The 15,633-nt window shown below is 43.2% G+C and overlaps 2 protein-coding genes across 4 annotated transcripts; one reads left to right on the top strand and one right to left on the bottom strand.

The window, feature by feature from the left end:
• nosip (nitric oxide synthase interacting protein) lies at positions 1-6,641 on the top strand. Of its 2 annotated transcripts, none has more exons than XM_079176993.1 (10): positions 1-131; positions 312-406; positions 1,359-1,464; positions 1,561-1,642; positions 2,313-2,448; positions 3,495-3,646; positions 4,719-4,835; positions 5,551-5,621; positions 5,709-5,817; positions 6,082-6,641. In XM_079176993.1, exons 2-10 carry the CDS (start codon positions 337-339, stop codon positions 6,151-6,153), a joined length of 915 nt encoding a protein of 304 aa, XP_079033119.1. In that variant the 5' UTR covers positions 1-131; positions 312-336; the 3' UTR covers positions 6,154-6,641. The 2 variants fall into 2 exon arrangements, with proteins under 2 accessions (XP_079033119.1, XP_079033118.1); XM_079176992.1 differs by having other exon boundaries at positions 2-126.
• Positions 6,642-6,758: 117 nt separating this feature from the next.
• On the bottom strand, positions 6,759-14,785 carry rcn3 (reticulocalbin 3, EF-hand calcium binding domain). 2 transcript variants are annotated; one of them, XM_079176991.1, is made up of 8 exons: positions 14,746-14,785; positions 13,566-13,792; positions 12,398-12,591; positions 11,472-11,644; positions 11,302-11,362; positions 11,107-11,198; positions 10,810-10,917; positions 6,759-7,057 (listed from the first exon to the last, which is right to left on the bottom strand). In XM_079176991.1, the coding sequence occupies exons 2-8, from the start codon at positions 13,784-13,786 to the stop codon at positions 6,950-6,952; spliced, it is 957 nt and encodes a 318-aa protein (XP_079033117.1). In that variant the 5' UTR covers positions 13,787-13,792; positions 14,746-14,785; the 3' UTR covers positions 6,759-6,949. The 2 variants fall into 2 exon arrangements, with proteins under 2 accessions (XP_079033117.1, XP_079033116.1); XM_079176990.1 differs by lacking the exon at positions 6,759-7,057 and adding an exon at positions 9,637-9,779.
• Positions 14,786-15,633: the final 848 nt, after the last annotated feature.

The following is a 15,633-nucleotide window of genomic DNA, read 5'->3' as shown; positions in this document are numbered from 1 at the left end:
AAGAAAGAGGAGGAGGAAGTGGAGTGAGCGGAAGCTGTAGAAGGCGACGAAGAAGAAGAAGAAGAAGTAGAAGTAGAAGTGTCGATGTTTTGGTGCTTGCTTCGTAAATTTACACAAGCATCACTGGTAACGTAATTGTTCAACTGTTCTCTAGCCACAACTCTCTTTTTTGTTTTTTTTTCTAATGCAACGTTTTCTGAACACAATCTGTGCATGTCTTTTGTATGTACACATTTAGCAGCTAATATTAGCGTGTTAGCATCAATGCTTCCTGCTACAATAACACCACATTTCTCTTTAAACGCCTACAGACCAGCAAAATAAAGTAGAAGTACAATGACGCGCCATGGAAAGAACTGTACGGCTGGAGCTGTCTACACGTACCATGAGAAAAGGAAAGATACAGGTGAGAACCTGTCAAGCTAGCTTTCTTTAACTGTTGACTTACATTTAGCGTTAGCTCGTTTACACTCCTTGTACTTCCTGTTAGAACAGGCTTGCTTTGGCCACTTAAAGCAGCTCCTCCCCATGTGTGTCTGGAGGACAGAACGATGTTTGGGTTTCTCATGTTTCAAGGCAGAAACTCATCTTCCTCAATGATAGGTTGAGCCAGACACTGACAGTAGTTTCATTTATTGTGTGTGACACAGTTTTACGTCCGACAGATGTTCTCACTCGGTTCAGTCTTCTCTGTTTAAGATGCTGCTTCATGTGTCTAGTGAGGCCTTCAAGCGGTCCCATTCTACAGTGAAAGAAAAGTACCCATCGTTCACCTGACTAGATAGTTTCATTTTTTTCTTGAACTACCATAATGATTTCTTTGCGGACATGTCCATTACATGCAACTGTGGCTCAGTGGTAGAGCAGGGTCGTCCTCCAATCAGAGGAGGTTCGATTCCCGGCTCCGCTAGTCCACGTAACCCCAATTGCAGGCTGTTCCTGCGGTGTTTGAATGTTGCATAGTCCTGATGTGCGGGTGGCATCTCAGCTAGTAGAACACAAAGGCCCTATTCCTATTTTATGTTTCTCACTTTCAGTTTTCAGTCAGAATGTGTAGTCGTCTTAATGACGCTCAAAGATCAGCTTGGCAGACGTCTCACACAAACTTTCATTTTAGAGTCAAACTATTAGTCTATTATTTTTAGGTAAACAATGAGAAGTTGATTAAATTAGAAATGTATCTAACGTCACACATCCCACGAATGTATTTCACTGTGTGGAACTGACTGTAATGATATTGCAGACGGAACGAAGGCAATTCATTCATTCATTCATTCATTCATTGTTGGACAGCATTTCTTGTCTTATCTTCCATTACACCGTTACACCATGTCGTGTGTGCCTCTCCTCCTGCTCAGCTGCGTCTGGATACGGGACTCAGAGCATCCGACTGGGCAAAGATGCGATCAAAGACTTTGACTGCTGCTGTCTGTCCCTGCAGCCCTGTCAGGATCCTGTGATGACGTATGTTAACATTCAAACAACACAGATGAGCTGTATATCCCGGACATGTGACCACATATGTAAACAGTGTTGTCTTGTTTCTGTTGCTGGGCTCAGTCCAGATGGATTCATGTATGAAAAACAGGCCATTCTCGAATACATTTTGCACCAGAAGACAGAAACTGCCAAAAAGATGAAGGTAAGCCCTGTACTTGTGTCTCCGTCTACACCGTCTGCAGACTTGACTTGTGTCCACACTATTGTTCACGGTTGTTTTTGTAGAGACGTGTGCCCACAGTGGGACACTTTAACAACAGAAAACGCTTTCCAGTTGTTGTTTTTTTCAAACTACAAAACTGCATCACAGCAACAACTGTGAAAGAATGACTTGGTCTGTCCCAGTTTTTGCATGGTCTGAGGAATTGAACATGAATACAGCTGAGCGCTATGCTGACTGATCGGATGCTTGATCGTAGAATAAGTTAGCACATTGCTGCTCCTTAACTCTACTGGCACACATCCCCTGACCGTCACATGGAAGCTCACGTCTTTGTTTTACCAAAACTCCCTCTACCCCGCACACACTGAAACACTAAGCCAGCGTGATACTGGCAGACTGGAGGCCGTTTTGGAAAAGTTCCAATTTTGGTTGAGAACGAGCGTTCATCAGCCACAGTTCTCTGTTAATAATGTGTTGATGTTACGTTGTTCATCACCTGAAACTCATTTTTGAGTGAAATTTGACAGATTTCTTTGTGTTTTTGTCATAAAAATTCTTAATGCCTTGTTTTATACAGATGCATTCCCTTTAATCTTTGCTGTTTCTTTCTGAAAGATTGTCTCTCATGTGTTTTCTTCTAATTCTGCAGGCGTATGAGAAGCAGAAGCAGGCACAGAAGAGCAGCAGCCAACTCGAGTCCAAGTCAGAAGAAAGAGAGCGAGTGGAGCGGTTTAAGACCAGAGAGAACAGCATTGTGTCCAAACCCATCAACCCATTCACATCCGGTACGTGTGTGTGCGGCGTGTGTCCTCATCTGTGTCTCTGAACTGAGACTCTGTTCGCAAATGTGTCCTGATTCTACTTTGCTCTCATGTGACACAGATCTCATTTTATTCAGAAATCTAATTCGTCGAATGGTCGATTTCTTGGCATTACAAATGGGAAAATATGATTTTGTGTTATCGTGGTTATATAAATGTAATTAATGGTGCTAACACAGGTGTGTGCCTCCCTGAAAAAGCATACAAAAACTGTAAAAACTCAAACAGTTTTTGTCCTCAGTGAGAACTGTGATTTTGAAAGGCTGAACCCCAACAAATACGGATCAAAGATGAACATTTCGTAGATGAAAACATGACGGTTGGTGTTTGAAGATGCCAAACAGTAATGTTACACATCTTACTTTAGCTTATTTGACTTAGTTCACATAATCATTTCTCACATTTTATACACATCGTATATTAATAAGGTGTTTGAATGTGTGATGTCACCTAATATTATAAAACGAATATTTTGAGCAGAAATCCAAGGCTCTTATTAAACATATTATGGGAAGTGACCATGACTCAGTAGTTTGACTGGATGTTACTGGGCAGCTCAAATGGCATACAACACATTGAAACACGTCTCTTTATTTTTCAACTTCCATAAATTGAAAATAAGAACGGGAAAGTTAGCTCAAACTACATTATATCACTTTGCTGAAAATGTCAGTGGTCCTCTTCACAGCGACACGGACTGTGACCATGTCGAATATGGTATTGTTATTTTACTGCCTCAGTCAAAGTGAATATAGAAGTACCAGAACCTAGAAAGGACAGATGCATCAAATGATGCAGTAAAAGCAAACCTTTGGTGCAGATCAAATAATCTGGCATTAATGCGTGTACACAGGAAACAGTGTGTTTAGTCTTCATCTTCAAGGAGTTCTTATTGTCATTACAGGATTGCACAAGGAAACGAAGTTGTACTTTGTCTCATGTCTCATGCTCCCAGTCATAATTACAACAATGAACTAAGAGAGTAGAAACTGTCACCTCTTTCCCTTCAGGACTGGACAAAGGAGGTGAGAAGGGCAGGACAGACAGCAGCTCAGCAGAATCCTCCACCGCTGGTTCAGTTGCCTCTTCCAGCCAGAGCCTGCCCAGTTTCTGGATCCCCTCTCTGACACCAGTGTCCAAGCCCACCCTGCTCAAGAAACCAGTGAGTGTCTTCTCCCGCTATGTCAGGGCAAACCACCGCTGGATGCTAAATCATGGCTGGAAAAAGAACACGTCTTTCAATGAGATTGACGTCGGAGAAAACCCCGTAACTGAGTGCTCTTATGTCCCTTTAGCAGGAAGTTGGTGAAAGTTTTGCCCCTTTTTATGTTGGTCAGTTTTTCACATGTTGGTCTAATGTGTGAGTAATCATCCTGGTCACTTTGGTGTTAAAGTCACTGTGGTAATCACCTTCAACACGACACACCAATGCTGTCGCACTGCAGCAGCTCAGGGTGGAACCTGCAGAGAGAGATGCTTGTATTGTGATGTTACCACCTTCTCAGATCACCTGACACTAATGGTGCTCCCTCTGATGTAACTTCAATGATGAGCGGAGTTCACTGATTAATGGTGGCTCTTTCTGTAAACATGCTGTCATGTCTGACGTATGGAATGTTGGCGGTCTGATCCCCGTGTTAGGATGTAAATGCAGAGGTCAAATCTCTTGTATGTAATTATTAAAATTCCATTTCTTCAGGAGATTTAACAGAAACCTGTCTGGATGACAAATACCCATCATTTTAACGAACAGATCAAGCCAGCAGTGTTACATATTCCATGTCTTAAACAGGCTTTTGTCTGTCCTTCCATCTGCCCAAACACTTAGATTCAAACTTCGACATCTCTGCTATACACGAGGTAGATGACAAGGAACTATTCCCTCGGCCCGACCTTCTCTGAGCAGCATTAAGCAAACCTGATTTTTTAATATTTACAAAGGAAAAAAAAAAAGTGACCAAAATGAGTCGTCTGTCCAGAAACCACTCCTGTTCACACTCAGGACATTTGTATTGTGTGGGTGTGTGTGTGGACTGGTTGCCAGGTCGGCTTTAAATGTCATGATGTCCTCTGTTTGTTCTGTGTATCTGTCTGTTTGATGTTGACACGACTTTAAAGGCAGAAGGCAGGCCGACTGTGGAAACCCGTCTTCTGCAATCTCAGCTCTCCACTTCTACACTGAAGTAGTGTTGTGTGAAACCAACTGTCCCTCCTTTTCTCTCCCTCCCTGTCAGAGTAAGGCTGTGTTGTGTCCCATGTCAGGACGACCCATTAAGATGAACGAGCTGATCACGGTGCGCTTCACCCCTCTGGACTCCAGCCTGGATCGAGTGGCCCTGCTCACCCGCCAGGTCAGTTTAGTTCACATCTGACCTCACGCCCATGAGCACCCAGGAGCAGATCATCATCCTTACCAACTCATTAGAAGAACTTCATCAAACATTACTGCATACACACACTGCGAACTGTGAAACCCACTTGATGATGAGTTGTGTTAAACTTAAATCAAGTCATTTAACCTGAAACCTAAAGTGTAAAGTAGAGGTGGTCAAAGATCAAATCATTTGCACTTTAATCTGGTGGTAGTGTTCCTGAACTTTACTTGTACTGAAAGCAATCTAGTGTCAGGGGATGTCGTAACACACACGTCTGTTGTCTGCACACACAAAGAGGACGACGGTGATTTGACAGCTGCCAACTCAAGTGTATTTTGAACTCTAATAAATAGTGTGATATAGTGGATGTTAGTCTGTCTACAGTGATGTGGATATGGCCAGTGTGTTTTCTGATGAAAGGATAGGTCTGGTGTTTTCATACATTTTTCTTATTGTCAACAAATCCCATGAAAATCCCCAAACAAACAGGACTCTACAGTACAGAGCTGGATGTATCAGACATTGTTCGTAGGATCAAGTCACTATTGATTAGGGCTAATGAGGATTCTGTTTTCTGGTGTTGGAAACAGCAAGTCCCATTTGTGAAAGTAGGCAGTGACCTCACGGTCCTGTTCTATGTGATGTGAACAGATGTACGTCATTGGTGTAATCCCGTCTTTTGTCTCTTTAGGACCGGTATGTATGTGCAGTAACCAGAGACATCCTCGGCAACAGTGTCCCCTGCGCTGTTCTGCGCCCCTCGTGAGTCTCCACACGTCTTCCTCCATTCTGACGTCCACATGTTCAGTGTTCTCTGGCAGCATAGCTGACTCTCTGTTCCGTGTTCAGAGGGACGGTGGTGACTCTGGAGTGCGTGGAGAAGCTGATCAAGAAGGACATGATTGATCCTGTGTCCGGAGACAAGCTGTCCGACAGAGACATCATACCGATGCAGAGGGTACGTGTGTGCGTCTACGTGGGGGAGACTCGAGATCCTCCTTTCAGACGGCACGTTGTTGACGTGATGGAGAGGGGATAGAGGGTGGGGCTGCTGTCCACTGAGGACATTACCCAGTGAGACCCATCGGTAATGGCCTCTGTCTGAAAGCCCATTTACAGTAGCAGGTCTTTTACTGCTGAATGCTGCTCACTAATGCAGGATCAGGATGTACTGTTTATGTCTTTGGTCTCCGGTATGACCTTGTGTTGTGTGTTCTGACAGGGTGGAACCGGCTTCGCTGCGTCTGGAGTTGACCTCCGGGCCAAAGAGGCTCGTCCAGTGATGCAAGTGTGAGACGGAGGACCGAGTGTCGACAGCGTTCACCCATTTGAATGGTTGTTGGCCGGCATGTGTTTCTTGTTTCTGTAGGTCACCTTTTTTCCATCATAGACAATAGAATATAGGTTTTGCCTTCGATAGCTGTGTCCATATAAGATCAAATGATTCCGTTCATAGAGCAGAGCTGGTCTTCAGTAGATTCAACCTGTACACTGCATACATGATGACGCTCTACATAAGAGTGGAATCCAATAGATCCATCTATCGATCATTGGTTTATTGCTATGTGCTCCAAAAGATATGTAAAGTCAAATTTATATTTCACATTCCGAGCCACAGGATTAGTTTCATAGGATTTGCATCCTGATGACGAGATAAATGTAACCTTTTGAGTTTGTTAATGTTGTCTGTGACGGTCCGTTACTTCCTGTTTCAGGCATTAAACTGCACATTACTTTAGTCATTGTTTGTCTTTATTGATATATTTGAGACTTTTAAATCATTCGACACGATGACATCATGATCCTGAACAGCTGATGTCAGCTGTTCAGGATCAATTCAAGAGAGTTTCAAGTTGTTTTCATTAAACCATAAACATATGGCTGTTTTTATTGTTTGTAGTTTCACAGATAAAACTCAGTATCCACACGCTGTCGTAGTGTCTGAACATGTACCGTAGCAGGTTTACAGTGCCGGTCAGTTCATACTTGACTGCTCTGCGAGACGGGATGTCCTCACTATCACTGTGAGCAAGATATATTCAACAACACACCGTGACAAAGCTATTTCCTCCTGCGCTGTGGTTCATTTCTCACAGTTCATCATGTTCGTCCACCCTCATCCCGCCGTAGTCGGTGATGGTGCTTCTCATGACGTCGTCCATCTTGTTGAGCAGCTCAGATAAAGTCAGGCGGCCGTCCTGACAAGCAGAGGACAGGGAGGGATAGAGATATGGAGATAAATACATATTTGATCCTCTTTATTCTCCATTCAGCCGTTGGAGAGAGACGTAGAACCTGAGAGGCTAGAGGAGCAAACCAGACTAGTTCCAACCGTAGTGTGTGGCTGAACCGTGTCGCAGCAATGGAATATAATATTCATAATGGTTTTCATTAGTGTAAAAATGACTTCAAACTAAGAATGTATTTGTGTTAGCTTAGAGTGAGCCCTTCATATTTACCCAGGGAGCAGGTCTTCTTCATGGACTCGTGTTTCTACAGTCGCCCAGAACAGCAAACCAAACGGACTCTAGAGAGACTTTCACCTTTCTACGTCACCTGAATGCTCCGTGTTTCTCCCCCCGCTTGTGAAACTGTCCTAACATGAGCTGCAGAGTGTAACAAACACCAGCTGTGGGTTTGATTCTTGACCTGATTTATTCTCAACCTGACATGCAACAGAAATTGCATAACTAATACATTCATATCCCACAGTGACTTGTATTCATAGGTGTCTAGTACATCTAGTGGGGACATCTTCCAGTAAACACTGTAAAGAAATATTCTACAGAGCTGTAAATGGTGAACGAACTTGTTCACCAGACTTTAATCTGAAAATACTTGTCAGCTTCTCACCAGTGTGATGCTACACAAGCTGAAGTCCATCTGTCACGTGTGGCCTCTTCATTTAGTTTCTATGAAAACCTCTAATTCTCATTGTGGAAACTCTCCAAACAGAGGAAAGCTCTTTCATAAGACACATTTCACATTGCTTCAATATTTCTTACCCATGAAATTCATCGAGGAAGCGCACCACGATGAACCAGTTTAAAGCGAGGCTGGATTACCAACCTGGTTTGTGCCGCTGTACTGACGATGTGTGAATATGCTCCGTTAATCAGATACTGACGCGGCGCTGAGGAGATGCAAGATTGTATCAACTGACCTGATTAAGGGCTTTCAGGTGGGTCCTGCTTTATTAGGTCATCTCCCCAGTGTTTGCCCTCAGGTTAATGTCTAGAGGGGCATTTGATGAGCTTTACAAACTGAGCCATGATTTATCTACATTCATGACCAATAACAAGACACTGAGCTCACACCACACCCTACACCTGCTGTGATGTTACAGCAGCACATAATAAACATAATATAAATAAGTCAATATCAAGGTCAAAACAGACTAAATCACAATAAGCACATTACTAACAATACTTTTAAACATCCTTCACATTGGTTGAATTCTATTTAACATGAGAGCAAATGGTGAAAACAATGTTTCTTCAGTTTTACCCTGGTGTAAAATAGTTTGCTTTATTTTGAATAAAGTACTCAAGTATCCTAAAGCTAGTACATTGGGAGTACATTTGATGACTGAAATACTGATCAGATAGATGATTAATATCCGAGCGTCACAACAATCCCAATTTGACTTTCTGTTTGGTCTCTGAAGACCACTGAAAGCTGGGCTCAGCTGGGCTGGTCGATTGTAACGGAGGAAAAGTTAAGTCTGAAAACTAGTCAGAATAAGTGGGACAGGTAAAGACACAACCTCCCTCCCTACTTCTGTACATTCTTATATAGTTATTTAGCTTGTGTTACTGAATATTCACTTAGTTCTGTCTGCTGTCTTTACATGTTAACGCCGCTCCGGAGCTGCTGGCTCTGGTGGAGCTGGAAGACGAATTGAAAATGTGTTGTGCTTTGGTAAAGGAACCCGTACCTGTTATGACACATAACCTGCTCAGTTCACTCATTAAGTGGTCGTTTCCAATATCATATGGAAAATGTACACAATTACAAATATTCAAGAACAAGGTCAAAGCAACACAAAACAAAAACTGATTGTTATGAAATATAATTCTTCTTCTGGTCCACTGATCACATGAAGAGATGTATGAATATGATTCTGCTGAAAGTTGATACATAGACTTAAGACTAAATGTCATATTGTAGGAAAATAGTCAGAAATATGCCAGTAACCAGGAAATCACCTCCTATTCACGTTCTCATAATCACAATATAATATAACACAAATAAATAACAAAAAAACTGCATTTGTAGAAAAAAGAAGACTTTAATAGTCAAACCCCCTGAAGTCACAACACTTCATACACTTCTTGAGAGCAACTGTTCACATGCTTTCTGGTAAATGTAACCGTCTCAGGTAAAAACTCAGTATCCCAATGTGTGCTGGTCTTTATGACTCGATGTGTTGGGATTACGTCTGAACCTCTCAGGCTCATAGAAAAACAACTGTGTCAGCTGGATGCCAGTGAATGTTGGACATTAGCCAGAGTTTCTGTAGTTTGTAATTGTGGAGATACACAGTTTTCATCAGACAACAGGAATGTGTCACGTCAGTTAAACCCCACGAGGATATGTAAATGAAGCAAAGAGAGAAGTGTAGCGTCTGTATTCACATACACAGTATGTGAGTGAATGCTGAATTTGAATGGATTGTGTCTGTGTGTATGTGCATGCGTGACCAAAGTTACATCATTACACCCTTTACCCCAGAGTCAGAACCCCCCCCCCCCCCCCCCCCACCCCAAAACCATGGTAACCATATTCTCCCAATGAGCTTCTGACAGCTCATCAAAGTTCATCGTGTCTCTTTGTTAAGTCCTCCCCATAATTGGTGGCCTGGCTGCCCACAAACATGTTCCAGTTGGCCAGAATCTCCTTCTTGGTTATTTTCTGGTCCTGTTGTTTGATCACCAGATTCCATCCAGCATTGGTTTATGATTGACAGAAAGAGAAGAGGTGATGACAAGCAGGAGAAGAGGAAGCAAGACACAGACAGAAGCTGGTTAATAATTAACCCACAATTACCCAATTACATGCACCGTGTTAACTTATATTCTTGACATTAATTACATTGCCGTGCAGCACATTGTGCATCCATAGTTTATCTATTTATAGTTACTACCTTACCTCTCTTCCGTTTCATCACTATGAACCACTGACCTTTGTCAGTTACAATACAACTGTCTGGTATTGCAGTTGCGTTGAAAAGTCCTTTTTTGGTGCATTTAAAGGTGCTATACATATCTATTGTCTCTCAACAGCTCTCAACATGGCTGAGCTGATGACGCGCAGCTAACAGTGCTAACAGAGCTAACAGTGCAAACAACAGCAACAGTGGTGACAGAGCTAAAAGGTGGAACCGGAGGGTGGGTGCTACGCTTCTGCAGTGCAGAGCGATAGCCACGAGCTAACCAGTGGGGAACGCTCACATGCACGAACATTCATTAAAAGCGCGCTCAAAATGTCATCGCTTCATCATTTGATCCTATGAGACATTTTGTGTGAAATTGTTATAGTTATCATGTCCATTCCTGAGTTATAGCCTCAATATTACACTTTACACGCTCCGCTGCAAACCTTTTAATGTAGAAGATGGAAAGTACAATATTCATCCTCTTGTTGCCATGTCACCTGGGTTTCATTTTTCCCAGGAGAGAGCTCATGCATTTAATGTGTTTTACTGTATTAGATGTTGAAGCATCTTTGAATGCACCATCAAGGAGAGTCTTCTCAATACTCCCTGCTTACAACTGCATTACCACACACTGACAATGTACTCTCGTGATAAATAAAGTACTGCTCAGTTATCTGCTGTGGCTTTAATGTCTGTCTGGAGAGAAGTGAAAATCCACTCTGAAGTGTGCTTCAGAGTCTATGGTGTGCAAAGACTGTGTATGGCAGAGGGTTTAAGCAGTGGCAGGTCTACCTTGTCTGTGTCCGTCTCGTGGATCAGGTGTTTGGCTTCATTGTCAGCATGGTCAACCTCTCCCGGCAGAACCCAGTGGGCCACCTCACCAGCATCCAGGTAGCCGTCCTGTACAACACACAACTGCTTTACTGAGGAGTACTTAAACTACATTTTGCTGATAATTCTTTTGTACTTTTGCGTAACTCAAATCTAATCCTAAATGTAAGACATTTACTTGTAACAGAGTATTTGTACATAGTCATATTGATAGTTTTACTACAGAGGCTGCGACTGCAGCTTTACTGGAGCTTTTACCTTGTTGGCATCTCTGAACTCGGAGAAATGTTTCTTCTCCGTCTGGACCCAGTCCGGCTCGCCGTCCCCATCCTCTGATGTATACATGTCACCTGTGGAGGCGCAGCAGCACACACACATTTAGGACGGATGTCCTCCAGGTTTAGGAGAGGGGGGGGGGAGTGGTTGGTCTGAGAGAACACGGGAAACACCCACCAATGTACTCAGCTATGTCGACCTTGCCATCGCTGTTCTTATCGATGTCCTCCATGGTTTCCTACATGAGAAAAATGATGTAGTGCTCACAGTGGTCCAGTCCTGATACTTCAAAAAAACACTTCATCATCTTATCACCAAAGTTCCTGCTGCTTAGAGAGTCGGTCTACCTGCACTACCACATCTCTCATGTAGTCGAACTCCTCCGGGTGAAGGAAGGCAGTGAACTCCTCACGTGTGGCAATGCCGTCACCGTCTCGGTCAGCTGTCTTGAAGCGCCTCTCGTCCCGGGTAAGCATGGACTTATAGGTGGCCTTGTCTTCGACGTCATCAAACTCCTCGTCTGAAAAGCACACTTCATATTTCAGCCAATACGGGCATTCTGGGTGTTCCATATAGACCGTGTTAAACTTCATCTGTGAAGATCATGCTGTGAATGCTCCAGAACAGCTGATAAATGGAACTTGTGGTGGCATTGTTTGGCTGACTTTTTCTTTCTCCGGCTGAGCCTGAAAGCTCATTCTTGACTTTGGGGTAAGCATGTGAGAACAACTCCAGACACATGGGCCATTGCTAATGATGGATGGTTGAAAGCTACAGAAAAGCAAGTAAGTGAACCTTTGAGTTGAGGTTATTTTGTCAACGATGTGCCCGTCAGTGTGAATGTATTTGTCTGTCTGTACTGTGTGTGCTGGGACAGGCTCCAGACAGCCTGACGGGGACAAGTGGTTTACAGAAGGGGGACCGTGGATTCACCGGATACATTAGGACAATTGGGAGGAAGTTCTTTTTGTCATTTGTCAGCTATGGCTAGTGTTGCTCATTACTTTGGATATTCTGCATTGAACACTAATTGAGTGGAGCTGGTTCATGCTGTCTTGTTCAATAATGAGCATAGCTTTAAAAATGTGGCCTAAAAGGACATGCTTGTGTTTCCTTAGACAGCTGCTTCACATGTTGAGTTAGCTGACACTGAAATCCGTTTCTCGATCACAAAAAAGGGAGTTAGAGAAGAATCAGGTGGTGAAGGAAGAAAGAAGAAAGAAGTAAAGAAGGAAAAGGGAGAGAGGAAGAGTCATCTTCTACGCAGCATTACCCAGGTAGTATCCGTAGGTGGTGTTTTTGTACTCTTCCCAGCTTATCTTTCCGTCTTGGTTCTTGTCGTAGTCCTTCCAGTGTTTGTTCACGTTCTCAGCGATGTACCTCCTCTGCCGGTGTTTGATCCAGTAGTGCAACTCAGCATGGGTGATGTAGCCGTCCTTATCCGTGTCAATGCGGCCCACAATCATCCTGTAGGGAGGAGATGGGGTCAGATTTAAGGATAAGGGCGACTGAAAGCATCTGCTCCCTCCATGCATTAGAAATAGAACCCCACATACACACAACCCAGAGAGCAATAATCTCTTTAGTACAAAAGAAAAAAGCTGATGAATATGTAAAAACACACAAGTACAAAACTTTATCAGCAAAACGTTGTGTTGCTGCTGTTTACATTCCTCCTGATGCAAATGTGAAAAACGAAAGAAATGCTCTACTGTTTGTGTTTTCACTGGTTTGTATCTATTCAATCAAACATTACAGCAGTGTGGTTGCAGACACACCTGGCAGACATCTACACTCGACGGGGACAGCCCATTACTCCGAAACCCCGATAGTCCAAGAAATGTCCCATTAGACAGAGAGCCCATTTGTCCAACAGCCTGTTTTCCCTCAACAAACAAACGGCCATTGCTCCGAAAAATACACACTGTTCCTGCAACAAACTGCAACATAAGCACATGGCTAAATATGATGAAATATTATGTAGAATGACATCATTGTGTCTTAACGATTTGTTTTCTTACTCACGGCATGACCCGCCACTCTGCCTCTGATTCCTCGTTGGTTGGGGTGGTTAGGTCTAGGGTAAGAATAGTAGGGCGGGTCATGCCTTTGCCAAAAGAAATGTATCTTCTGAATAATAATTAACTATGAGCTTCTGTTTGCTGCACCAAGAGTTTGTGTTTTTGGAGCAATGGGCCTTTGTTTTTGGGATAACAGGACAATGGAATTTCAGTCCAGTGGGACATTTTTCAGTCTATATGGCATCCACTCTACGAGTGTACTTTAATCGTCGTGTTGTCTTTTTCTTGTGTAGCATAAAGGCCTACGACTGTATTTCATTGAGCAACACTGTGTTGTACAATAAATGAACCCTGCAGCTTGTGAGTGTTGCTGCAGTGGACAGTTTAGAAAGAGCATGCTGAAGGTTAGTAAAAACCTACGCTAGTTTGTCTTTGCTCTCCTCGGGGGTCAGCTGATCAAAGGTCTTGGCCTCCTCTTTGCCCAGGAAGGCTTCGTGGTCGTACTGGAAGCCGTGAGCATCGTCATGGCCGCGGTCACTCAGATCAGCCTGGTGATGGATGCGCTTCTCCTGAGCTGGGACGGCAAAGGCAGCGGCAGCCAGGACGCAGAGGGAGGCTAGGGACCTCAACATCATCCTCATCGTTGACTGGTGGGGAGGACAAGAAATGTGATGTGTGTGTGTGTTAGAGAGAAGGGGGGGGGGGGCGGGGGGAATAAAAGTCTAGAGTCTACAGCGCCTCCCTGAGGTCACAGCCTCTACTGAGGGAATAGAGGCCCAGAGGTGACTGCTGACGGTATACACTTCACATCTGACCCATCGGGGTTCACCTGTTCTTCTGTTGGCCAAGCACCTAATCCTGAGCCTGGAGGTCAGGTGACCCACTAGGGAAGGTCTTTAACACGCTCTCATTGGAAGTTCTGTAAAGACTCTGAGGAGTCTACTGAGGGAATGAACTAGTCCGCGCATTTCTTTATTCAAGTTTTAAGTTTGGTAGACAGCAGTCACAACTGCACCAAGACGTTACTTTCTACAACTGCAATGAAAGCCCGCCTGGCAAAAATAGGATAATTTCCTTCGTCTTACCCACATTCAACTCAAAGGTGCTTATTTTGCATCAATCCACATAAGCAGTTTGTGGAAGAATGCCGATTACGACCACCTTATTAGCATAATACAACAAATACTTTTAATTATCAAATAACAATAGTACAGGTAACACGAACACTTGGTGGATCATTCTACTGACAGTGACTCTCTGTGGTCAGAAGCAGAATCCTTCAGTCCATCAATCCTAAAAGAACTGGAAGTGTGTCATCACAAAGTTAAAAACGGAGATCAAATCTATAAACATTCTCTCCCATTAACGTTGAAATGTTCAAACAATTCATAAAATGAAATGACTTGTAAATAGTGTCTTATTGTCCTCTAGCCCTGCATCTACATGAACCCATCATTAGACACACTTTCACCGTTTTTCCTTCATGTTGCTAGAAGTTCATCACCTGAGCTGTAAACTCTGTTTACAAAAGCACACATTATACTGTTAGTCAGAGTTCTTCTGATGTAACGTTTCAGAAGCAAGAAAGAAGTGAACTCACCAGATTCTTGGCAGCTTCTCGCGACGCCTCCCTTCGCAGTTTGAGCAGCAATCCTGTACGCGTTGGCACTCTGTACCTTTAAATATCAACGTCAGGGGGGCGGGCCTTGTTGTTCAGACAGCCAATGACCAACGCCCCGAAGGGAGTTCTAACCAATAAGAAGTAGGACACATTAGTGAAATACTTTTGGATAAATTCTTATTGGCTGTTAACCGCCACGTTGTCACGCCAAAGCGGACTACTGCGGCTCAGCTCGAAACCTGACGAGAGTAGCCGATTACAACCGAGGAGATAGCGAAGCTTCTCGTGAAACACATCCACGATGGAGTCAAACAAATCGGAGTTGCAACGTTTTGATAGTTTCATTTATTGATAAAACAAACTATCAAAACGTACACAGACCGATGAAACTGTCGTGGAAGTATCAGTGTAAATATAATGAATTCACTTTACAGATCACTTTAATTCTGCAAGAAAACACGTACAGATTCACAGCCTATTCGTGTTCTTCCCTTACGTCAAAACCTACTTGAATACTACTTAAATACTACATGTTAAAGGAGTATTACCTTTCCAAACTATTTCAGTCGATGGTTATGAGCAGTTTGGATGTATGGACAATTCACCAATGTGTTCACTTTTTTATGTCAGAAATGTCAACATAACCATGAGGAATGCTGACAGCACGTGAGATATAACTGTAGCATCTCGAGCTCCAGTCCATCCTTTAAATAGATGAATACATGTCGTTTACGTCAAAAGTATAACTTTTCTTTTTGGCTGATATTTAGAGCTTGGGTAGGTAACATTAGAGAAAGGAGCAAGAATAGGCTGGATTTTAACAAGACAGGGTGGTAGGTAGGCAGGTAGACTGGCTGGTAGACAGGC

The sequence above is a fragment of the Pholis gunnellus genome, assembly GCF_910591455.1.
Source record: "Pholis gunnellus genome assembly, chromosome: 17".
Taxonomy (NCBI): Eukaryota; Metazoa; Chordata; class Actinopteri; order Perciformes; family Pholidae; genus Pholis; species Pholis gunnellus.
Note: the sequence above shows the minus strand (reverse complement) of the source record. Positions and strands in the feature narration are given on the sequence as shown.